This window comes from Salminus brasiliensis, chromosome 6, assembly GCF_030463535.1.
Source record: "Salminus brasiliensis chromosome 6, fSalBra1.hap2, whole genome shotgun sequence".
NCBI classification, from domain to species: domain Eukaryota; kingdom Metazoa; phylum Chordata; class Actinopteri; order Characiformes; family Bryconidae; genus Salminus; species Salminus brasiliensis.
This window is the reverse complement of record NC_132883.1, coordinates 39,132,992-39,159,669: the sequence shown is the minus strand read 5'-3', so window position 1 is coordinate 39,159,669 and position 26,678 is coordinate 39,132,992. Positions and strand designations below refer to the sequence as shown.

The 26,678-nt window shown below is 41.2% G+C and overlaps 1 protein-coding gene across 1 annotated transcript in view; it reads right to left on the bottom strand.

Annotated features, from left to right (window-relative positions):
• prickle3 (prickle homolog 3) overlaps window positions 1–26,149 on the bottom strand; it is a 47,006-nt gene extending 20,857 nt beyond the window's left edge. The window contains exons 1-2 of the mRNA XM_072682350.1: window positions 25,869–26,149; window positions 12,391–12,467 (exon numbers count right to left, since the gene is read on the bottom strand). Coding sequence (XP_072538451.1) covers window positions 12,391–12,467; window positions 25,869–25,910 — 119 coding nt within the window. The 5' untranslated portion in view covers window positions 25,911–26,149. The remainder of the gene's footprint in view (window positions 1–12,390; window positions 12,468–25,868) is intronic.
• Window positions 26,150–26,678: the final 529 nt, after the last annotated feature.

Genomic DNA, 26,678 nt, shown 5'->3' with positions numbered 1-26,678 from the left:
TGGCTGGCAGCAGTTAATCCTACCATGTGATGGAAGCAGAAGAAAGAGGACTGTGGGCAAACATCTGAGGACACAAACCAAACACAGCATGCTTTCTGACCTATATGTCTTTAGGTCTGACCTCATTACCATTACAGTAAGTCTGGGCCTTGCCCACTGACGTTCATACAGTGGTTATCATATTTCCAGATTATACACTGTCTGACAAAGGTTAGGTGACACCTTGTCACCTTATGACATTTTTAGGGCATATTTGATTTTCACTGTTACCTTTTAATAATGTAAAAAAAAAAGTATATGAAAAGGTTTTATTAACATTCAAGCAGCTCATTAACATTCAGCTGTTCTTATGACTAATAAAATAACTATATAATTATAATATAATATAATAATATAATAATTATATGTATATTGTGAATAAATAAATACAATTTTGTTAAAAGTACACACAACTCTTTTAGGCCAAAGGTTGCTTAAAAGGAAAAAGTTTAAGTGCCGACATAACAAGAATAGGACTTTTTAATAATAAGGTAGTATTTTAATAATAAACACAGAATAGCTTTCCATTTAATCTGTTAAGTTATTTCAAATGGACAAAGAATAAGGTGTCCATAAAATTTAGCTGGAAAAACAACCAGCTAATGTCCAGGACACACAAGTACAGCAACATATGTTCAACTAATGTGAAAGAACCAGGTTCAGTCACTATAAAACTAAATAACACTGTAAAACTCCAGTTCTGTTCTAATAGCTGAAGGCTTTAGCGATGTCTGATGCATTAGCTCATTAGCCTCTCTGCTGGAGGAGTCTCTCTGCCTCATTAGGAGTCTCTAATTGCCTTCATTAAATGCAGTATCAAATCGGCCTGGCTAAAATTAAACCATAGTTCCAGTTTTATCCACATTGGAAGCCATTTGTTATATTATTGTAGCTGACAATAGTGGCATATTCTAGTGTATGAGTTAGATTATTATAAAAATGGCTTAACTATGACTACAGAGTTCTGTTTTTTATTAAGTTTATTAAGTTAAGTTTTATTAAATGAAACATAAACATAATAAAATACTGATTAAATATTGTATTGTAGCAGCAATATGAAATGGCTTACACATGTCTGCTCATGAAGAATATAATAATACTAGAAATTACCTCCAAATTAATATCTGTATGGTAAATTAGGTATCTTTTATTTACAAAAGCAAGCTGTTGGATTACATGCCATATTGAGAAGGTGTAGAAATATAAAACCAGTGAAATGCATTAAAATGATGCTAACATGTTAGTCATGTGCAACACCACAGGTTTCAAATAATTGTCAGGGCATTAGGGAGCTGTAAATAATTAATAGGATATATGAGATGAGTCCAGAAAGCTAAATAGAGATAAATAGCTTACAATAAAATTTACTTTCAGAATTAATTATATTTCAAAACCATGCAAACACATCTACATCTCAAAGTAGCTAACCTGGCAAATAAGTGAATGTAAATAAAAAGATAATTACAGTATGTTATTTATTATTTATTATCTTCTTGATCATGGAATAACAAAACATTTTTTTTTAAGTTTCGAAAATAGCTTGTACAATTTAAATCTTATCTAATACCATACACAAGTTCTTGTACAGGCAGATAACAGGAACAGAGGTGGTCAAGTTGATGTCTAGAAGACCAAGAAAACTTTCAGAGAAAATTGTCTGTAGGATTGCTAGAAAGACAAATCAACCCCCTCGTTTGACTGCAAAAGACCTTAGAGCAGTGGTGCACTGTTCTACTGTGCAGCAACACCTGCTCGGCAGAATACAAACATGACCTTCATGGACAAGTAATCAGAAGAAAACTGCTCCAAAGCTATTCACATTCATTTTGACATGTTTGACATGCCATTGTAAAATCATATCATCATAATCACAACATACTTTTTGTAAACATCTCTACTAAAGCTAGTACCACCTTCAAGGTCAAGGCAGAGGATACAGAAAAATAAAGAGTACAAATGATATTATTCAGTGTTTCACACACTGTACTGCACTGCATCCGGGATTATTTATGCTCTGTCCATAATGAAACCGCAGTCAGTACTGTGGACAACCACGGTGTCAAAAACCAAAATAACACAATATAAAGAATAACTGTCAGATTCGGATCCAAGTCAAAAGGGTGAATAATACAAGGTTTTTGCATGCCAGTGATGATTCTGTGATGCAACTGATCAGAACAACAATAAATATCATCATCTTGCCCAGCTCCACTGCATGGTCACAAATGCCACCTGTACCACCCCATCAATTGCCATCATCACTACAACCATAGTAAACTTTGAATAGCCACAAAAGCTTCACAGTACACTGACATGCCTGAACCATATGTAGCAACATAAAGGTAAAACTATACCACCAGCTATACCACCAGTCCATTTTAAAGACCCACACAGGCACCAAACCTTTTCAGAATTCCTTGGAAAAGGCTTGTTTACCTCAGATCCCCATGCAGTCCGTGATTCCTCTCATACATCCTTTAGTTTCCAGCCTTCAGAACTCAACTTGGACACAACAGAGGTCGTCTTTAAGCAGCTAGCTAGCTGTTCTCCGGCAATTCCATACCGAAGTGCCAGATCCTACTGTGCAGAGTCAAACCAGTGGCTCTCCCTCCGTCTCTCTGTCCCTATCTATCTCTCTTTCTTTCTCTCTGCTTCTTTCACTTCCTTTTGCCCCCGCAGGCCTGTGCAGCCAACACAGAGAGCCCAGACAATAGGTGACTTCGCTCAACTTGCGCAAAGATCACCCCTCCCCTTCCCAAGCCCTCTCTTTCTTTCTCTCTCTCTCTCTCTCTCTCTCTCTCTCTCTCTTTCGTCTCCCTTTCTCTCCTCCCTCGCTCGCTCTGTGTTTCATATTTCAGCAGGACTCTTTCAGCACTCTTCAATATGTATGGCCGGCTATAGTGGAGTAAGGGAGATGTGTTTTGTTACTGTTTAAGATGAGATACTTGAGAACTGAGGTGGCTACATCTAATACAGGACATACATAAGGCCTGTTCGAGATCTGTGGGGTCAAGTAACGTCTTTTAGGGTGATTAGTTAAAGCCACTTGCGTATACAACTAGTGTTTCACCATACAATTCGATACTTTAGCTTTAGCAACTCTTTCAGTTTGGTAAGTAGGTCAGTTATGTTGCTGCCAATAGCGTTTCTGATCAATTTCCTGAATTTATTAACATAGTTATTATGTTTTTGAAAGTAATGCTGCATAGTAGAACAGTGTGAGGCTTACTTGTAACATGGTGTTAGACTAACGCCACTGTGTGCAGGCTGTTATTTAGCCTGGCTCGATCTCACGGTGAGTTGTTTTACATGCTTCAAACCGGTGCTATATTACACAGACTCTTATAGTACAGAAACCGGGCCTTCAGGATGAATCCTGAGCAATATCTGACCGTATACAGATGATGTCACATCACCATCCGCAGTATAAGCATTAGCTTGACCGAATCAGACATAGCCATTGTGGTCATGTAGGCATGCTCCAATGCGTCCTGAAACATTTAAATAATTAAATACCTTAAAGGCCTCTTGATGAAAGGATCTGTTGAAAGGCCACCACAAGGCTTAAGATGATACTCTTAACTACAAACCTGTCCATCAACACCACTGCCATTTGCCTGTTAGGACATCTCTGACAAAAAGACCATTGTCGTCCTGCTCTTCGGTCTCTCCATGCTTGTCAGTCTAGCTTTTCTCACCTCTCCTTCCAGTTCACCCACTGTTATACCCTTGTAATGACAGTGCTCGGATTAACCTGTAAGCTTTAAGAAGCTATTCCTCAAATAATGTTCCACTTCCATTAAGGTATTATAAGAGATAAACATGCTTACTTTCTATCCAAGCCTAGATAATTACGAGCTTTAGAGGCAACAGTTGAAGTAATGTGGCAACCGAATCCATCCGATGAGCTCCCACTGGAGGAGAGTGTTAGAGGGGTGGGGTTAACCTTACACCTTTGGACAGATGGATGATCCAGTAAGGTTTCCACAGGCAACGCTTTGCCTAGCAATTAGCCTGCCTGTCTTGACTAATTGAGGAGGTTGATACCGGTTGCATGTCCTACCGAGACTCTGTCTCAAAGCCCTTCTTGCAGTACTGAGGCTTCTGCAATTTTCTAGATACTCCCAATGAGGTAATTGCCTTAGGGCACTTAAAAGTAGGTCCACTTAAGGCTGAATTACATTTCTGCATAGATGAGTGTCTGTGAGTTTGCGTCACACTGGTGAGAAGGTACTTGTGGTTTAACTGTAGGTAACTGTAGAGGACAAAATCTCAACTATAAGTTGCATGACTTGGCGGACCTGGGCATCAAACGGACACAGATTGATTCTCTGGTAGAACTGAGGGCAGAAAAAACTGAACAATATGGGGAAAAACAATGCGTGACCTACAACTAGCACAGAATCAAGATGAACAGTTTGAGAATCCGTTGGCTGACGATATTTGGCGCTGTAAGCATATATACAAATTGTTCTTGAAATAGTAGCAATAAAAGCAATGAAGTAGGGGCCCCGAGTGGTCCAGAGGAACACAACGCTGTCACTTTCTCCACACATCATTCTAATGCAATTCTGGCCTCAGCTTTCCTCCGAGTGTGCTGGTAGCCCGGGGACATTGCATTGTTGAAACTTTACAAAAAAAGGCAATGGCTGGCTGTGTATGTGTTGGAGGAGGCATGTGTCAGTGTTCGCCTGATGAGATTTTGCCACATGCATTTACACTGGGGTAGTTGCATGCCTCTGGTTAGAAAGGCTTAAAACCACTTGCTGCGTAGGACGGAATATGCACATTTTGCTTGTTGCACAGCAATTATATATTATATATAATAAATAATATAACATATATTAGTGTTTAGGTCGGACTGTGAAGGGGTTTTGGTTGTTGAATGCATCTTGGAGAGACAGATTTGTGTCATTTGTATCTGTTTTAAATGCATCTGGGTGTGTTTACACTTGCATTTTTATGTGGCTTGGCTACATATAATCCAAATACCGAAGAAGTGACCAGGTGACAGGATCTATGGGTTGACTGGATCACTGGTTTGATCCTAGATAAAGCCACAAAAATCTATCGCCAACAGTCCCAGAGAGCATAACTGGCCTCTCTTCCTTTTAGTAGGTTGGACAACCCTCCCTTTCCCCCTATCATCCAATACGATACTAGCCAGTTAGCTGACATAACAGAAATACCAGTTAAAGTTCGTTTGCTGTTGAAGTGCATTGGCCCATATTTCTAGGCCTAGACGATATCTACAAATAATTAGCACAATAATCCCTCGCTAAAATTTGGGATTATCAAAATATTCATAGATCTAAATCATCAGGATGCTTAAGCTGTACCAAAAATGCTGAGGGTTTTCAGACGACAGTAGACCCTGGGAAACCCAAGCAGAGACTATGGACTGTTTACTTTGTGCATAACAAGATGGTTTAAGACACAGCCCAGGATTTTGTGAAACATAATTGAATATTCTCACAAGTCAGACAATGTTAGTTCCAAATAGGTCCTTTGACGCCTCGGCTAGAGTAGCTAATTTGCTGAGTTAGCATGAAGATCTGATATGGGACGCTGCCTGAGAAACCCCATCTGTCACTGTCCTTTCATCTTCAAGCCTCTGACCCGACTGCATTCTACTGGAAAAAGACAAGAACCACAATCCTCTTGGGTGTTTGGGCATAAATGTTCAGGACAGGCAACCTACACATGGTCCCTACGGAAGAGGCTTTGAAAACACAGCTGGATTGTATGAAGACATTCGGATTTGGAACAGGCACTGGAGATAATCCATGGATACTAGTAAGGTCATTTGAGTAGAGTATGTTCCAAAGGCAGCATGCAGCAGAAGGCCATTTCCTCAAGATTTGGCCCCTTTCTTTCTTCATTGTAATGAGCCAGGAATAGTCCTACAGTTACTGTAATATTACTCTAATATGATATAATGAACATCTATTTTAAAACTGAAGCGGAAATTAGTAAAAATGACCCAAACCAGTTGAACACAGAAATGTGGGCGAGAGAAAGACAGCTACAAGAAATGAATGGAGAAAAAGATGGATAAGTACTACAAGCAAAAAACGATTGAAAAAAGAGCTAATACGGAATGAATGAGACAAATACAGAGAGGGGGCAAAGCATGCTATGGCTGATGGCTCAATAGCTACAGGCTCGGCAGCAGCAGCAGCAGGACTTGAAAGAACTAATCTTATTAGTCTGACGGCCTGGACTGCACACAGAATGAGGGGCCAGACAGATGGACATGGGGGAGTGAGACTGCGAAGAAAGGAAAAAGAGGGAGACGGGGGGAACCCAGAAATTGAATGAGTTTGGAGAACATGCATGGGGGACACTGTGAAATAAAAGGTTCGATTTAATTTACACAAATTTTGATTCATTTGTAAGTTAAATTCGCAACTGCCGCAGGCGTCCTGCAGGCATGTCTCCACCTAAGCTGGGTGTAGAACCATCAGCTTAATGTCAGATCTCTCACTGTACAGATCTCCACCAGTGCAAACGCAGAACTGCTGGTATCATGGACTGGCTCTGTGTTACAAGCTCACTTTACACTTGAACTGGCTCCAGGTTCTGTTTTCTAAGCCCACTTTACACATGTACAGGTTCTGTGTTCTATGCCACAAGCCCATTTTACACATGTACTGATTTTAAATCCTGTCATGAGCCCCCCCTTACACACGGACTAGCTTTTAGTTCTGTGCCCTGAGACCACTTGACATATGGACTTAATCCTGAAGTTCACAAGCACTTGCTCTAAGCAGAATCTATACCTGGACTGGTTCCAGGTTCTGTGCCATGAGCCCATTTTACACTTGGGCTGGCTTTAAATTCTGTGTCACAAGCCCACGTTATACATGGACTCTTTACTCCTCAACCCATCAGGTTGCTAAGTAATCGCTAATAGACTTGCTTATGTGATTTATGACACTGTATGATTTATACATCTATGACAATGGACACTGATCGCTTTAACAAGGCATTACAGACACTGATGTACAGCTTTGGAGAGCAGGGGCGGGGTTGGGGTTCAGGGTGACTTTCTGCTTAGCTAATTCACTAATCTCACACACACACACACACACACACACACACACACACACACACACACACACACACACACACACACACACACACACACATCCCTCAGTACCCTCTGGAATTCCCCGCATGTCCTGGAGCATTTTTTCCAGTTGAGTGCCTAGCTACTTCACATAGGCCACTGGCTGAGGGACCTTCTGAGATGTGCTTATTTGCCTGTTGAAAACTCCAGTTTAATGGACTCCACATGTGTCCAGTCAAACTGTTAATTGACCTTTGTATGCTCCACCCACTAATGCGCTCTTTCATAGCAGCTGTTTGCAACATTAATCAAAATCCTATTTATTCTACTTAGGTTTTGTGCCAGAAAGCCCCAGTTTAAAGCACCAGCAAATATGATTGTCGTCAAAACTATTCTTTGGACAGTATATTGTCTCGGAAATAAGAAATTATTGTAATTTTAAGACATCTCATGCCACTGATATACACTATATGGACTAAAGTATTGGGACACCTGCTTGTGCATTGTTTCTTGTGAAATCAAGGTCCGTCTTTTTGCCACTCAGCGGATATGGCTCCAGTGACGTCACTTGCATACCCTCTATTGCAGCGTGTCACATTGTATCATTGCGTTGTGACATGTTAGCTTGTGGCTTGACTGTTAGAGCATTATAAAGCACAGCTTTTCTGTTGCTGTTCTTGTATTAGCGATAGCACTGAGCTGTTTTCCACAAAATGACTTTACTTAAGAGCATCTAAAAGTAGGATATCGTGCTCAAACTACTTTGCTGATATAGACCCAAAATGCATACCCATCAACACAGATACGCCATCTTTAACTTTTATAATTGTTATACCCTTAATTAGCGGTGTAACAGATCCTGGATAATCCTTGATCTGGACGACTGGCCCCCCATGGTTCGGGACGGACATGAAACGCATAATAATCGTCAAAGTTTAACCACAACAGTGTGGAATATAGCTTTACAAGTCACTAATACAAACAGACTGTGTCAAAATAAGAGCCACTAATACAAGAGAACAGACTATGTCAAAATAAAAGCCAAGAATACAAACAAACAAACCAAGTCACTAATACAAACAGACTGTGACAAAATAAAAGCCGCTTATTAAAACAGACTGTTTCAAAATAAGAGCCACTAATACAAACAAACAAACCAAGTCACTAATACAAACAGACTGTGACAAAATAAAAGCCGCTTATAAAAACAGACTGTGTCAAAATAAGAGCCAAACAAACAAACCAAGTCATTAACGTAAACAGACTGTGTCAAAATAAAAGCTGCTTATAAAAACAGACTAATAAACAGACAAAACAGACAAAATAAACTAATAAACAAACCAAGTCACTGATACAAACAAACAGTCTGTATTAAAATAAGTCACTAAAACAAATGAACAGATCATATCAAAACAAAAGTCACTAAAACAAATGATGTCAAAATTAATGTTATTAACACAAATGAATTTCAAACTAAAAGCCACAATTACCATCTCACATTTGTCTCCCTTTTTTCTTTTTTGCTGATCCCAAAAAAAAAAAAAAAAAAAAAAAAAAAAAAAAAATATATATATATATATATATATATATATATATATATATATATATATATATATAATTAACCCTTACACCATTACTCCTAATAGTTTCCCATTAGACAGAATAAGATTTTGTTAGCATTCTGTAAAGTCCATCCAATCTGACAAAACTAGCTATCAGGGAACTCATTTCCTCTCATATCAGAGAAGAAAGAGCAGGTCAACTGAAAGTTTGAAAATCTGACTTTCTGCCTTTAAGAGCTTTTGGTGAAAGCACACCTTCTTTACTTCTGCTGAAACCTGTTCTATATCTTATCTGCCTCCCAAAGAGCCGGGGCTAATGCTTGTTCACAAGTATCTAAAGGTTTGAAGGTGAACAAACAAAAGAGACTGAGTCAGTGTGTGTGTGTGTGTGTGTGTGTGTGTGTGTGTGTGTGAGTAAGTGTGTGTGAGAGAAACAAAGCGAGAGAGAGAGGTAGACAGTGTGAGAAAAGAAAACAAGAGAGATTAAAACTCTTAAGGCTTACTGTTTAGTAACTACTATGAAATATTTGTAATTTCAACGGAAACTAATATGCAAGTTTTACAGACCCTTGAAGTTTCAGAGGTTAGGAAATCTATGTATGTGTGATAGTTGGAGCTGCAGGGACACTGACAGGACATATAGTGTAGCGGAACCGCTGGAGAAGATTGCAGAAACACCACACAGTCACTACACACTATTAATAAAAAATAAAGAAGCTTCAAATGGTTGCTTGATCGATGCCACAGACGAGCCTTTAAACTAGCACCGGTCCTTCAAGCAACATCAAGTTAAGGTTCTTCAGACCATTAAAAGGTTCTTCACCAATCTCTTTTACAAACATGTCTTATTATGGAACTAAATGTGTTTTTTGGCATCTGAATCACCTTCTTCAAATGCCAAATGTTTGAGAGCAGCATATTGGTGGTTTATCTTACATCATATACCCTGTAGCATTTTCATAAAAAGCACAGCATTAATCCAACAGCTGGCATCAGATAAATATGCATTATAGTTCAAAGAACTGCCTTTCCAAAAACACTGATTTCTGATTCTGGCTAAACTTAGCAACGTAATCTTCTCCAGAGATCTAGGGACAAGGGAACGGACAAACGCCTGTTGTTCTCAGATCGCTACATTAGTCAGTAATTTAAAAACAATCGCATTTATTATTAAGCCGAAACCAAACGTACTGATGGAAATCTGTCTGTAAACACTGCGTTAATCCAGGCCAAGGGTGCACAACTCCAATGCTAGAGGGCTGGTCTCCAGCAAAGTTTGGTAGTTGCCCTACTCAAACAGACCTTTCAACTCATCAGTTAATTACCACAAGACAATGTGGGTGTGTTTGAGTAAGGCAGCTACCAAACTTTGCTGGAGACCAGCCCTCCAGGACTTGAGTTGTGCGCCCCTACACCAATCTGATGCCTGATAATAAATTAATAAGCAGGAGGTTTAGTTCCAAAATGCATTTAAGCCTTTTAGCCAATTTCATTAGCTTTTGTTTGTTTCAGAATATAGAAGATAGATACTGGGAGTGGACTTTACTTTATTTCAGAGATGTATGATAATTCATTTTGTATTTTATTAGATAGATAAATGAGTTTTTACTGCAATTTATGTGTAAAAATCAATAACACAATTTGTTGCAAATTGTATCATTTGAAACTGTTTTTTTTAAGTACGTTGTTGCAAGAGCCATGCAAGCCAAAGCCATGACACTACTTCCACCATGCTTAACAGATGACATTTTATTTTTAAATATTTTTTTTAATACACAGCTCTCACAATGTTTCTGTCATGAAATTCTGCTGTGTTCCTTGGTCGATTAAATTGTTGTATTAGTTATTTTAAATCCACATCCACACCCACATACGGCTAATCTGCTTATGGTGATCAATTGTAATAGGTTCACTGAGGGCATCTGTAGGTCCTGTGGGGATGCGAGGGTCCTGGTGGTAATTAATACTCCTCACACCTCTATTCCCTACCCATTTCATGTTTATAGACTATAAACCCAATTTCCACAAAAACAGATGTGTGTCAGGCCATAAAAGCCCCCCCAAAGAAAGACGTCTTTAGCAAAACCAGCATCCAAGCTAACCATGGAGCACTTCATTAAGATGACTACACTAATTCTGGGAGGGCCTCCATTTGCTTTATAAACACCTCAATTCTTCATGGCATGGACTTCACAAGACATTCCTTTGAGAATCTGGTACCCAGTTCCTGCTGATTTTTCAGGAGACCTCCATGTTGCCATTCTTTCGTTCTAACACATCCTCAAGGTGTTCTATTGGATTCATATTTGGTGACTGGGAAAGCCAATAATACACACCGAACTCACTGTCGTGTTCATGAAGCCAGCTTGAGATGACTTTTGCTTTGTGACATGATCCACTGGCATGCTGGAAGTAGCCATTAGAGGCAACAACCCTCCAGTCATGCTAGCTACGATGAGGCAGTGGTAGCTCAGTGGTTAGACTGCTGGGTTATTGATCACACGGTTGTGGGTTCAATACCTGTGATATATCTACTACATCCACTGTGACTGTTGGGCCCTTCAGCAAGCCTCTTAACCATCTCTGTCCCAGGGGTGCTGTAATGTGGCTGACTCTGCACTCTGACAATTTCACTGTTGTGTAAAAGAGTACAGTGGCAATAAAGGGACGCAAGATACATTATGTTACATGTACCCTGCATCCACTTTTCTAGTCATGCCATGGCATGTCTAGAGACTGTCTGAGAGCAGCAATTGTGAGTGGTAGTATGCCAGTCACCATAGCACTGTGACAAAGTTGCAAAATATGAACATCATGCCCACAAAAGGAGATCTGGGATCAGATTTCTCATATTCAAAAGCGAAGACCTTTGGATCTGACCCAGGCATGTAGGGGGTGCTGGTTTCTTACAATTACACAGGCTCTTTTTGTCACTGTTCCTGAAGACTAATAAATGTGAAATGTTTACTGCATTGTCCCTCACTTAAAAAGCAGCCCAGGTAGAAACACCCCTCATAACTTTAGTGTGAATGGCTAGAGCTAAACTATAGGTAGATATATGTAAATATTTTGCTTTAATGACATTGGATGAATCATTAAACCATTGATAATGAAAATGGGGACAGTTATTTTTCATGGCATCAATATATAGTTTTCAATGAACTAAATGATTTAATAAGATCAATATTGGATAACAGGGGGTGGGAGGGACAACGGGAGGGAGGGACAACGGGGGTTAAATGCATGTTGCACCTGACAGCCAGTTTATGTCGTTCATGCAAGTGCTGGGAACTCCACACTAGTGGATCTCCAACCTTTTGTATGCATGGACTTTTACCCGTGTCTTTTAGTGATTGTGCATTGCAAAACCCTAGCAACCACCTAGGATACAACAGCAACCATGTAGCAATCTCACATAAACAGCAAACATTCTGCACAATGTCTTGTTTCTGTTGGCTTACGTCATTGACGCTCCCCTGGCTGAGCATCATGGATGCCATTTTGAAAACCGTGGCTCCACACTCTACGCATTGTTTGCTGAGGTTCTCTCTCCTCTAATATACCAGATACAATTCAAAATCCAGTTGAAAAGCTTCCACGTGTGAGGTGTGTTAATGTAGGGAAACACAGCAATGGGTCCCCATGGCTGGGACTGAGAGCCCCTGAATTTGGCCTCTTGTTAAATGCTGAGAGAGCCCTACACTCTTTTAGTCTTACCTCCAGCCATGCATGCGAAAGCCCGGGCACTGTTCTCCACATTTCATGCAGGGCTGCCCTCTATCAGGATCTTCTTCCTAAAAGAATGAAAGAGAGAGAAAGAGAGGGACTAATAAATGACAGTAAGACAAAATACATGTGGTAAAGGATCCCCCCTACCTCTAATAGCATGTGTGCTGGTACAAGGCCTGCAATTACACAGCAGGGTGGAACGCTCCAATCCGATTTGCATTTGGTCTTTACCTGATTGGATTTGTGTATTTTGACAAGCTATCTGCATCAGTTGCTGTAAGAGTGTATAAACATGTCTGAAAGCTATCTGGCTGGAGAGCTGATCATTTGCTGTTGTGTTTTATTGACTTTAAAGCAGCCCTGGAGGGAAAAAACTAAATTTCCCTTGGTATTGTTGAATAATGAGAGGTCAGTACATGGAACTGACATACTGTAAATCTCAGACAATCTGGAACACTCAAAAACAGGAATAAAAAGGGCCAGCTCCCAAAACCCTCAACAGTTTTGTTAGTCTTGACTTGTTATATTTACTCCTTTAAATTTTACATACATCCAGCCCACTAGAGAAAGCCTGAAACGGTAAAACACTGCAGCGACTGTGGAGAATATAGTATTATTGATCCAGGAGAGCAGCTCATCACCTCTAGACTTTGCCAGTTATGAGACTACGGTTTGCTATGACAACCAGGCCTTGTGACCGAGACTTTTCCTGCATCAACGTCCCCAGAAGGGGAGCTCAAACTTGGCATGCGATGAAAGAAAAGCCTGGGGGACCAAACAGGGATCCACACTAGGCTAAAAGCTAATGCTAGCGGACCATCTCTTTTCCCCAGAGTCGGCTCTATCGAAAACAAACCACCTGGGCTGAAACATACTGGAGCTAAACACAGGAGGTAAGATTTGAGAAAAAACAGTCCAGGGGAAGCAAGTGGGGGCAAGGCTAAAAGCTAACTGGCTACCATTCTACAACTTGCTGACAGCAAGACTCGAACAGGAATATTTACTGTAGTTTGTGTTATAGTGTTAAAACTATGCTATAACATGCAGGTTCTGCAAGCTTTGCTGGTTCTGATAACCAGTCCATAAAAGCAGAGCATATTGTTCTAAGAAAATCAGTTTCTTAGGCAAAATAACAGGGTGGTAAATAGGCTTGTTAACAAATATCTCTGCATTTTCACCCCAAAATCAAATACTTACTATATTATACACAAAAGATCAGCTTTAAAATACTCAATAAATGCATTCCTTGGCTCCTACAGAAATTATAAAGATGCAAGTACGAAAAAGGCAGATCTGACTGGCTGCCTTTGAAGCCAGGGATTAATGATTTGATCTTGTCTTTATCAAGTAAAGGCGCATCCCCATGGCCAAACACAACACTGGCATTTTCCATATCCTCTCCTGAATAGAAATGCCATATAAGCTGTTGAAATTCTGTAGATTGTTTTTGCAAGTTAAAAGGTGTCTGATGGACTGGGGTGGGGGGGTGGGGGCCACAGATGTGCTTGGTCAATCCAGCTTGATGAACTGAGGGAGGGGGTTTACAAAGAGGATTAGTTCTTAAGTGCATTTGTGTGTGTGTGTGTGTGTGTGTATGTGATCTGCTCACCACAGACCACTGACCAGCCCTTTCCTACAATACACAGCCATTAGAACTCCTCTGTTGGCTAACATACAGTGTTTTAACACACTCACAGTACTGTAGTAATGTATGCTGTTTCATCACACCAAACCATAGAAAGTAGGGGGTTATGTACAGTCATTTGTTTTTTTGGCAACCTTGAAAAGACACAGTTACGCACCCAAGACTCATTTAAACCAGATCCAAATCTGATCACTCAAACCACTTCAGGAGGTGGCCTGAGGCGTATTTGATGTTACAGCAGTGTAAAAGCATCCGTCTCTCTCTCCAAGACACATTAACAACCAAAACCCCTCCCAGCACAACCAAAACACCAGTAATAACTGCTGCGCAACAAGTGAATTCGAACATTTCATCCAGAACAGTAATCAGATCTCAGACTTTCTGAGCTGTGAAATTACACTACATAAAACACAGTTCTGGGAAATGTACCATTCTGGATGATGCAACTGTCTAACTGCCTGCTTGTCATTAGCCAGGGTTTAAAAAAAAATGCCATCAATATCAAAGACCTCCATGGTCAGGACTCCTATGCGACAGTGGGAGTTCTAACTTGCAGATGGGAACAGTATCCAAATCTGAGGAACCCAAACTAAATATCTTGCACAATTTGAGGCTCAAATGTACTGTTGAGCAAGCTAAAATGCAGAAGTAACATTTTAAAGAATTTTAGGAGTAACATTTTTTGCTTTTGACTAAATTAAGTAACCTTTTAATTAACATTTTAAGTTGGGCCAGATTGTTAACAGTGTGTGTGTACTGACCCTTTAATAGAGACACAAGGAAGGAAACGTCCACAGAGTAGATGCTACACACCCTTCCCCTCTCTTTTTCCACTCAGTCACGCTGGCTTTTTTCCCCTTTTACCTTTGCCGTCATACCGCTCTCCTGTTTTGTCTTCTGTTGTGGTGCCTAGGCCTCAAAGTCGCTGACTTCAGCAGTAAGCTTCGCTGGACTGTACTGAGCTCTAGCAGTTGAACAAAAACATAGAAAGTGTTTTTCACTTCAGACAGACTGATGAAGAAACAAACCACTTGCAATGAGAGCGTACTGTAAGTGCAAGCTTTGGTTCAGTGACCTTTAGCTGACTTAAAGCTCAGGCCTTGAGTCTGGAATATCAAAAATCAGCAGGCATTGAGTCTGGAAACACTAATGAAGTGAAGCTCTTCTTTTGTATTAGGCAGTTAAGTTTCACTTTCACGAGTTTCATTGGATAACAAACTATTAAACAGCTACTATTGCTCACAGAACCTTCTCTGATCAAAAGTATTTTTACATTGAACATTCTGTATTACTCTGCTAAATCTCATACACGACCACAAGTGGCTTGTTGCTGCTGCGACGTTGCAAGAACACTCGAATCCGCAGGCAAAGGTGAGGCTGTGTACAAGGCGCACAACCAAACTCAAGGTTCTGTATTCATTAAACAAACCATTAAGTGGGCCGTTATGCTTTCACAATGCATGAATCAACTGCACCACAAACAAACCACAAACGTTGCTGAGATCACCTCAGCAGGGGTGTGAGGTCGTCTGACGTATTCACTTATGCAATAGAAAGCATGATGCAGCAGTCTGAGACCACTTGAAATGCCGACAACCCTTTTCACACTTTGCTTTAGTGTTTCATGTGATCTCAGACCGCTGGGTCATGGTTTATGTTGCATATATGAACGCATCAATTGAACCTCAGACTTCTCTGAATGGGTCGACAAACTCAGGCCGCCTCTGCAGGTGCTGTCATTATCGTTTGTTTGAGGTTTATACTGTGGTCTAATTGATTTTAGCATTGTGAAAGAAGAGCGGCACAAATGGGTTCCACGTTTCGTTTTATGGTCAAAGAACCTCAAGGCTCACTGTACAAACACCACCACAATCTTCTAGAGCTTAGCAAGTAAAAACCAGCTCCTCCAGAGAATGGCTGCCATTGGGTTTCTGGGATTTCGCAAAGAGACAACAGCGCTATCATATTACAGCAATACGAAAGCCCAAGTTATACAGTGATTTTATCTTGATTAAAGGGTGAGGTGAGGCACGCCGCAACACAGTAATGTGCAGCCTTGAGTAAGTACTGCCTTTAAACAGTGAGTAGCAAACTTTACAGCCACTTGCACAGCAGTTCAACAGAATTTAATTTTTGGATTTAGCCCATCCGTGGCAGTGAACACACACCCTTCACTCTCCCTGCCCCACTTTCTCCCAGCTTAGGAGATGGAACAGGTCCTAAGCCTGCTTCTCTAATTGCTGCCCCCAAAATTGTCTTTTTGCATATCCAAGAAGGCTAATATCTGTTCTCTGAAACACTTGAACAACACCACCCATAAAGCACTGCAACAGAATTCAACTGCATTTGTCTCATCTGTGGCAGTGAACTCACACCTGGAGCGGTGAGCAATGTTGCGGGAGGAGTGTTGTCCCTTCACCCTCCCTGCCTCCACCTCCTGCCTGTCCAGGGGATTGAACGGGTACCCGTCCGGTCCCAAGCCTGCTTCACTAATGGCTGCCCCCAAAATTGTGTTTTTGCATATCCAGTCATATCTAGTCAGGCTGAGCCCAATTTTTACAGATGATAAAATCTACAAAATAACAAACAAACAGTATTATACTACCCCTTTTAACCTCACCCACACCCATTCTGCCCCATCCCACTCCACCCAACCATCACAAACATACCCATATGTACATATACTAACATACTATCTAATACTTAGAAATCCTCATGGTAAAATAAACGCCTTCAGTGTCTTCTGCCATCTTCACAATTGCATTCTGCCACATCCTCATTGTAGCTGGATTTACTGTACTAACTCTAGCTGAAGACCATTCTAAATAAAGGAGGAGGATGAGGTTGATTTTGCAGCCGCCAGGCCTGCCGACCATACATTACGTACAAAGATGTAGCTGGGTTTTTTTTTAAGGTTGTCTAGGTGCATCCAAGTCTGTTCATGTCCACAAGGGACAGTCCACACATCAGTCAAATGTCCAATTACTCATGAGCCTGTGAAAATGGTAGGACTATGTAAAAATCCAAATACTTATGGACCTGACTGTGTTTCTGCAGCTTCAAACTATCAGCAAATCTGTTTGTGTGAGTCACGGGAGCTCTCCAACAGAGTTATACTACTGATCTTCTGGAGCGAACAGAGCCATAAAATGAAGAACTAGTTTTCCCACACAAGGTTCCTTCACATGCCAAGCCTCAGGTGTTTGTGTGAAAGCATGCAGATCGCGCTCATAAAACTAAAACACAGCCTCGTCGCTCTCTCACACACTTAACCACATTCACACAGCAGGGGGGAGATGAGGAACGTGTGTGAAAGTGGAAGGCTCAGTTACGAGGACAACATCAGAGACATCTCAACAACGACGACTGCGTGTCTTAGCCAGCTGGCTGACTCCTGCGCTTTACGCTGCAGCAGCGAGAAACTTGGCTGGAGCCAAAGTGCATCGCCGGCCTTTAACGAGTGGCACAGGGGCGGCCCATTGTTCACTGTGTTGTCTTAAGCATAATCCTTTGAATGGGCCATTACGGAAGCCCACTGGAATTTATGTGGCGGTCTTTAAGCTAGGACACTTCCAAATGCATTAAAAGGCCTGATGCACGTCTCAGCTTTAAGCAGTAACTCTTAGACATTAAGTTCTGTGTGTAGGTTTGCTGTTCTTTTCAGTTTGCAGTACAGCATTATTTAGATATATGGATTTAGATATAGATATAGGACACGTTCATCATGTGGTTGATGTGGTATATGAGTAATATTACAACTACCGCATTTCACACAAATGTGAACTGCCGAGACGGGAGTAGCATTAACAGCGACGATATTTTCCGTATTACAGGTCAGTGGAGCATCAACGTGATTTTGCAGCTGGTATTTTAAGGTAAAAATGCTGCATAATGTTGCTTTTGTTGCCTAAATGTAGTGTTTCACACTCAAAACACTTCAGCTTAGTGTTATATTTGAGTTTAACTAGTTGTTTCATTCACTCACTCAGCAGACAACAAGGAGAGAGCAACCAACAACAATGGCAGCCTACTAGTAGAGCTGTGTGTTTGTTGGTTTATTGAACATGTACACCACATTGAGGCTTGTTAAGACATGTCTCAACAGCCAGGGTCCCCTTTATGATCATGAAAAACCCCTCTTAAGTCAGATGTGTCTAAACTTTTGACGGGTACCGCGTCTAGCCAATGAGATAAACATTAAACCCCCCCAGAAAGACTTAGAGCTCTCTACACTTGTCACAAAGAGTGCAATAATACTCCTCTAAAAAGCACACAGCCAGAGACACAGAGGCAGAGGGGGGAGTCAAAACAACAGTGTGGATAGGCCGGCACCTTCTCGACGCCAGGAGTGAGAGATCTATGGAAACACGTGTGCTAAAACAAACACTGCTGGTGGGATCAGTGCACTCTGCCACTTCACTGAACCGAGACCAGGCCACAGCTTTTCACTTCTGAAAGGAACGAGTGAGAGCGAGACTAGAGGAGGAGAAAGCGAGGGAGGAGAGGGAGGACGATTGTTTTCAGCTCCTTTTCTTCTTGCTGAATGCTTAATTGCGTTCAGCTTGTCGAAGGGAGGCATGAGAGACACCGAGAGAATGAGAGAGGGAGAGAGGCGGGGCAAAAGAGAGGCAGATTTCGCTCTTGATTACACGGTCATTATTAAAATCTGTGACGAGTTTAATTGCCTTTACATACCATTTAAATGCTGGCATCAAACGCATGCAGTCACGCAGAGGAAAACCCGTCAGCCTGGTTCTGTACTGAACAACTTAAATGTTTTTGGCTCAGTCTACTCTGCTCATTTCCATACCACGTCGGAAACGTCAGTCTCTTACTGCTGTTCAGGAGATTCAATACAATTTAATGCTTTTAGATGTTCTGAGAAATAAATACTGCTTTTCTGTATTATTTAAATGTAGTTACATAATATTACAAACTAATTAATTACACAATAAATTACATCCACATTCAATTTACATTCTGCAGCAACAGCGTTAAACTTTTGAACCTCTTTTTGTCCCCACTGACATCAAAAAAAGACTAAAGTGTAAAAAGATTATAACACAATATAATAGCTTTTAACTTCAAACCAGGGGTTTAGCTGCCCTGACATTTTTATTATCAGCTCAAAAGACAAAAAAAAAAAAAACCCAGAAATGCCCGCAAGGCGCTCCTTTGATTATTACCAGTGTTCAATGCATCAGTCTAGTTGGCTAGGTAGTTGCCACCCCAGTATATGTCTTTAGGATATAATGCTTCCCAGCTGCCCCCTCAACGTGTAACTACGCTGTTATGTAACTGCTATAATCAGAACTTCTAACAGAATTTCCTTGCTTGCTTTAATGAGCTACAAAGAGTGAGAAATTATTCATAGCATGCTTTTTTTTTTAAACACCAGCAGTAACTGTGTAAAGCACAGTGAGTGAGCCAGAGGCTGCAGTGGTCTCTACGGAAGAACTTGTAGTTGTAAGCTCTATATGTCATATATGTCGATAAGTACATCACAGGTAAGCAAGGCAGCTGTAGAAGCCAGAATTTCATCAAAAATCACTTCTTTGTAACCTATTAATCACGTTTGTTCCTTTTGTGCGTGCACAGCCATATTCATAGTGCATTCTTTTCCTTAAAATGATTCAGAAAGTATTTAATAATTCTGTGCTATTAAATAATCCAATACATTAAAATATTTCCAAAAGCATAATGTTATAATATACTAATAATAATACATTAATATTGCAAAAGTGATACTGTTTTGTATCATTGACAGACAGGCCTATCAAAAACCCCTGTTTGACTGCAAAAGACCTTCAGGAAGACTTAGCAGACCCCAGAGTGGTGGTGCACTTTTCTACCGGTCTACTTCATGGAAGAGTCGTCTGTGCTCTCACCACAAAATCAGCCGATGCAGCTAAGCTTGGTGCATTTTGGAAATACGTCCCGTGGACTAATGAAGTTAAAGTAGTTGCTATGAGAGTGAGAGTGAATTATTGGACTAAGATGCTGCAACTATGATCTGAGCATCACTGGTTTGTGTCCTGGGTCCTGCTGTTTGCCATCAGCAGCCGGAGTCTTAGAGAGCACAATTGGTCTTGCTCTCACAGGGGTGGGTTGTTGACACTTCTAGTGTGATGTTGGTCAGCATAGGCATCTGGTAGTTGCTGTATCAGAGCTGGGGAGGCATGTTTTTCTCAGAGCATGAGCACCTCAAAAGGCGCAAGCTGAAGGTTCTGCTACGGTCGCCACAGTCCCACAACTTAAACATCATCGCAAATCTGTGAACAGACCTAAAAAGAGCAGTGCAAAGTACTGACCATACAGGACGGCCAAGCGATTGCTTTGGGCCCTTTTCCTTTTGTTGTTTTGACGCTGTACAAAATGGAAATAAAAGAGGAATCTTTCTTAAAACATTTCATAAAAAATGCTTTTAACAAACTTTTGCAGGCACGTAAGTAATGATGTGGCTCATTATGTCATTGCTTTTCAATAACTGTACAATGCAAGTCTAATGTACAGCAAAAAGACAAGACACTAGGGGTTAAATAAGAGGATGCCCGGTTTATTTCTGGCATTTTTAGGTCACGAGCCTTTATTTAACCCACTGCTGAAATCAGCTGAAGCTCAGGGGAGAATAATGCTGCGTAAGCAAGCGTACACCTGGCCGAACTGTGAGCTGTTTTTTGCGCCTGATGATATTCCATGACTGAAATGCTAAACCTGCAAGAACCAAGCCTAAAGACGTTTATACTACACATGACGCTCATAGAAAACATAAATCAAGCAGGAAGCGGATGGTTTCAGGATAAACTATAGGGTTTTAATTGTGCATACAGCTTCTGTGCTCTGTGGCGTGTCCCGGCAGGATCTAGCTAATGGATTTATGATGAAGCATAATACACTACCTTCTGAATGGAGAGAAACGTCAGCCGACCTTGATATCCAATCTTTACTGTGTTATCAGCGAGCGGATATCAGAGAGGCTACGTTACAGTTTAAGAGTTTATGTTTACGTGAGATACTGAGAAAGAGAGAGAGAGACGCCAGAGAGAAAAGAAGAGCGACACATGACTAAAAGCTAAAATGATATAACAGTAGAGTACAGTAGAGAGAAATGAAAGATTTAGCCTGCTCTGGGGTTTTGCGGGAAGATGGCCTCCCTCCCCTTACCGTGAGACAGGATGCCCCCAAGGTTACTTCCTGTCCACACCCTGGGGGAAAGTTTCCTCTCAGTTGTTACCCTGACTGGACTTCTATAGGGGTCAAAACCCTCACAATGTGGTGCTTGCGTCAGCTGCACAACAAATAAACAGATTTAAGCGAAACACTGCTGCTTTATTTAAAGAACTAAATACTAACAGCAAGTAGCTTACACTCTCAAAAACACCACACACACTTTTGTGTAGAGGTGGGCAGTATGATGGGTACCACTGGTGGCTGTCATCAGTATTTCAGTAACTTATGAAGAACACTTGATTTAGGTCAATCATTGAGAGCCTGCAATCACCAACAGCCAGTGTGTGGCAACTCTATGTAGTCATAGTTAGAGGTGTCCTAGAAAACTGTATTTTTCTTGGCATAGCTGAATAATGAAAGTTGAGTACATGGGAGTGACATGCTGTAAACCTCAAACACTGTTGTGTCAATAGCAAAACACTGTAAAACAGGCCGCTTCCAAAACCTCAGGACCGCTACCTTGAGTCCAAGTAACGTCAAAGTAACGGTCTTGACTTAAGGCCCCAAAAATGAACACACATACATCCAGCCTACTTGTGACAGTCTTCTGGGGGCAAATGTAAAAACAAAAAGAAATTATGGAATTAAATTAACACTAACATTAACATAAATTAACATTTTAAATATTCTACATTTCACTCAAATGACTGTGCTGAAAACACTCTGCCACAACAATAATACCACCTGCCTAATATTGAGTAGGTCTTAGCATTCCAGGCATGGACTACAGGTGAGGTGGGGTCTCCATGGATCGAATCAGTGAGAAGTAGGTGCCCATGACCCTGTCACCGGTTCACTGGTGGTTCCTTTCATGAACTACTTTTGTTAGGTACTATCCACTACATACCACTATCACCACACCTCAAGACCTGCCTCGTGTTTTGGGGATGTTCTGACCCAGTCGGCTAGACATCAGCTTGCCCATTTGTCTGCTTTCACCTTCACCTCACCTTCAAGAACTGACTGCTCACTTGCTGCCTAATATATCCCACCACTTAACAGATGCCCCTGTAGATGAGGATAATCACTGTTGTGCTAATGTTATGGCTGATCGGTGTATAAGATAATAAATATCATTTGTATTACAGTGGAAAGGAATAGAAAACCCAACTGTATCTCTGACACACTGTATAATCACTTTGTTACGTCAAATATTCAGCCAAACTGGACACAACTTGTCATGAAAAAGCATCTAACAGATATGTGATGCAATCCAATCATCACAACAACTGCACAAACTACTACTACACCAGCAACTATTAGCATTTCATGAGAGGAGCTGGTTACACATTTATTAGCTAAATGTGAAAAGGTCATGGGCCTGCCCTCACTCTTGCTTTGTGGCGTGCTGGGAGACCCTGGAGCCGACTCGCCTGGCCAAGATCAAAAAGATGTCTTTACGAACCAGATTTATGGGCATTATTTTGAGGGAGGAAAAAAAAAAGTCTAAACTACAATAATCCCAAAGCCAGACATACGGCTTCAAGCTCGGCCTGAAAGCAACACGGAGCGAAAAGAACTAAAGTAGGCTTTGTTTTACGCGAGAATAAGCCTGTCCTGGTTTAGATGTGTCCAGAGCTTTTTTTACTTTCAGACTGTTCCTTTTCCTGACTGTGATTTCCGGGCAGTTAAGGAACATTAAGTGAATAGAGAGCACTTCCTCCAGGAAGGGAAAGTAAACAAATAAGGGACAAAAGTAACCCTAATGAAGTTCTATTGTGCATACTACGACAATTCGTCCTTTCTGTATAAAGTGCTATACATTTTTCATAGACCTCCATTCTAAAGTATCATATGAAATAAAGTAAACTTCTTCCTTCTATGCTTTACTAATATGTTTACTCTAAGTCAGTGTAATTTAAAAGGCTATAGGTTAAAAAAAAATACAGTGACCCTGTTCATTGAATTTTACACTTGGTGCTACATTTGCCCCATGAATTTACACTTGGTAGTCAAATGCGTCTTTGGGTAGTCAGACTGAAATCCTATTGCTGTGCTAATAATATGCAAATTAGCTTGTTGCACAGCAATTATTACTGGTGTTTGGGTTGATGGTGAATGTGTCAGATGCATTCACACTGTTATATTGCTCAAATGCGTTTTAGAGCTCCTCAGACCACCAAAGTGGTTTGAGTGATTGGATTTGTATCTGGTTTAAACGTCTTATGGGTGTGTTTACACTTGCATTTTTATGCGGCTTGCTCTTATCCAGACATAATCCTGATGCTCAAGACGTGACCAGGTGTAAACAGGGTCTCTGGTGACAGATAAATGTTAAATTGACATATCTATTTTTAAACCTAAGATGAATTGGATCTTACAGAACTGTCAAATCAGTTAAATTTACTTACTCATCTGGGCAGTTAGAATTTATTTTCTCATTAAGACACCAATATTAGAATGAATACTAAATACTACCCCACGGGGGAGCCATGGCCTGAAGGTTAGAGAAGCAGATTGAGGCCCCCAAACCGACATGACATGACTGAAGTGCCCTTGAGCAAGGAACCGCTCCCCATGCACCACAACCAGGGCTGCCCACCGCTCCAGGCATGTGCGCTCACTGTTCTCTAGTGTGTGTGTGCGTGATTACTAATGTGTATATGTGTGTGTTCCCTGCACGGATGGGTTAAATGCGGAGGACAAATTCCTATGTGTGCAGCACAAACAGTGATTGAGTGGATTGGTTCTGCATTCCTTGTTTTCTAATGTAAACAGCTAATTATACTTACTTATCTGGGCAGTAAGTGTTTATTTACTCAGTAAAAAACCCAGTAACATTGGAATAAATACTATTATATGATATTCATACAAAAAGTAGAGCATTTGCATCACTTTGTTATTAAAACATCTCCAAATCTCTCCTCTTGGAAGTGGTGTATTATTTAAAGTTCTGACCCAAAAAACTTTAAAAAACTTAAAAAACTTGTAAATCAGTGCTTAATGATGGTAAATGAGGTGAGCTGGTGATGGAACTGAACATATCCGAACTCTGGGGGCTAGGGGGGGCTAGGAGAAATCTGGAACCAAGCTTTGTTCTCCAAACTAGCTCACAAGATCGCAACTAATTTCTTCAAAATGCCATGTGATCGCAGCATAGTGGTTCGTCATCCTCAACAGGCCAGACACAGTGTTTTACACACATAACTGCAGAAGTGCACTATGCCTTCATCAACATACCATGAGAATGGACTTCTAGGTTCAGTGTATAGGCTAGTAAAGTGTATATTCACATTTAATATGAATTTCTTAGTAGCCTAATTAACAGATAGGTGTAACAGGCCTACAACCACGCGTTTAGGACTTTTAGCATGTCCAGCTCAGGTCAATTTTGGTATTTCATTCTCTAACACATCTGAATCAGGCCAGCCTGGTTGACCAGGTTCAGAACGTGTGTTAAAGGGGAATCCCATTGTTTTTTCAGATGTAGACAAAGAACTGTAGAGAAATGTATTGACTGATTTCCTTCAAAGTGGTGGAGAAAGGAACAAGAGGTCATGATCTATACAAAAAGTCATATTATACCCAAAACCAGAAGTGCTCCAAGGTAGGACAATCGATGAACCAGCAACAGGCTCAATGATGCGCGTAGGGAAAGCTAGTCCATCTGATTTTATCCCACAGAAAAGCTACTAAAGCACACACTGCTGAAAACGTTAGTGTAGGCCACATCTTGTGGAGGCCATTCCTTGTCAGGTCAGAGATACTATGGTGGCACGAGGGGGACCTACACTCTATTAGGCCGGTGGTTTTAATATCACGGTTGATCAGTGTTGCTAAAATAATGGTCAATCTGACCTAGGTTCAGAGTTTTCATTAGGGACTTTTTTTTTTTGCCTTAAGCATATTTTAGGCCAAAGCTTCGATCAAACAATCGTAAAATAATGTCTCAGGGCCTCAGGCAACGCTGTCGTAACCATTCACATGTAATAAAGTTTGCGTGAGGTACCTTTTTTTAGGAGTTTTAAAGCCTTCAGGCCTGTCTCCACCCACGGTAAAACCACTCCTCATGACCTTGGTGACATCCTAACAATCCTAAATCCTAAACCAGACTGATAATCAGACAAATAATGTGTAACTCCCCATTTAAAGCAAGGAACTGACCACTACAGTCCTGAAGGACCTCCATGAAGGTCCCTACCAACCCAGACCTGCTCAGGTAAACATGACGTCACCGCGGCGTTAGCCCCGCCCCTTTTACGCTCCACAATGTTCACAGAGAGGAAAATCGTTCAAATGCTTTTTATGGTTTATGATTTTAAGGAGAGAAGTTCATTTTAATCCACTTTTTTTTTGGTAAAGTGGTATTTAATATGTAAATAAATTAAACGTGTGTCGGGGAATAACTTTCATAACCCGGTCACTGAGGGCCAAAACTTTCGACGTAGCTCCGCAGTCCCAGGTAAACGGTCAAGAAACAAAAGCACGTAAGCTAAAGCTGCTGGCCAGACTCGCCGCTGGGAGCACTTAAAAACAGTTCCGTGTAAAAAAACCAAACGAAATAAAGTTAACCAGGCTAAGTATGTTTACATCTACCGCTTATAAGCGGCTAAAGTCGGGTATTAGCGCGTGCGTGTCCGTGTTTTCTTACCGCGCGGTTCGACCGCCGCTTTTTGGATCCGCGCGTGAACATCTTCGTTACCGTCGTTTCCAGTAACCGAGGGTCTCCGCTGCTGTAACGGGGCTCTCACCGGCGTCCTCACATGGTTTAATCCTCACGCTAAGAGCTCCAAAACTCCGATGTGGCTCGTTGGACGTCCCGAAGTCTCCCCAAAGTGAGAGAGAGAGAGAGAGGCGTGTAGAAGTGAACGGGCAACACCTACAGGACTGCTGCTGCTGCTGCTGCTGCCCCTGCCCCTGCCGCCGCTTCACTGGAGCCTAGCTGGAGCCGAGCTCAGCACGGCCAGCCCCCCTCGGTTCGTCAGCATAATGCACTTCAGAGATTGAGTTACCAAACGTTTCTGACAGAAAACAGCCGGCTGGTGCTCAAACAGGCGGGGTACGAGCTCGTGCGTGCGTGCGTGCGTGCGTGCGTGCCGGAGGGAGCAGAGCTCGTGGCTGTAGCTACACCGAAAGACCAGCTAAACTCCGGCTGATGGCGCTTATTATTGCTGGATGCTAAGATGCACCATTACCGTGTGTCAACCTGTGGCTTATACCCATCTATAAACTTAACCAACGTGTAAGGGGGGTTTGTGTGATCTCCTTTTTTGTGTTATTTAGCTAGCTAGAAAAACCAACGCTCAACTTGGTAATAATCGAAAGCGGATTAAAAAGCTGTAAATACTTTTACAATACTTTTTACAAACTAAAGTATTTAATGTTATTATTAGTGGTTGTAGTTCTCGGCTAATGTCATGCATTGCTGTTTTTAGTGCTTAGACAATGTTTTTACATGCTT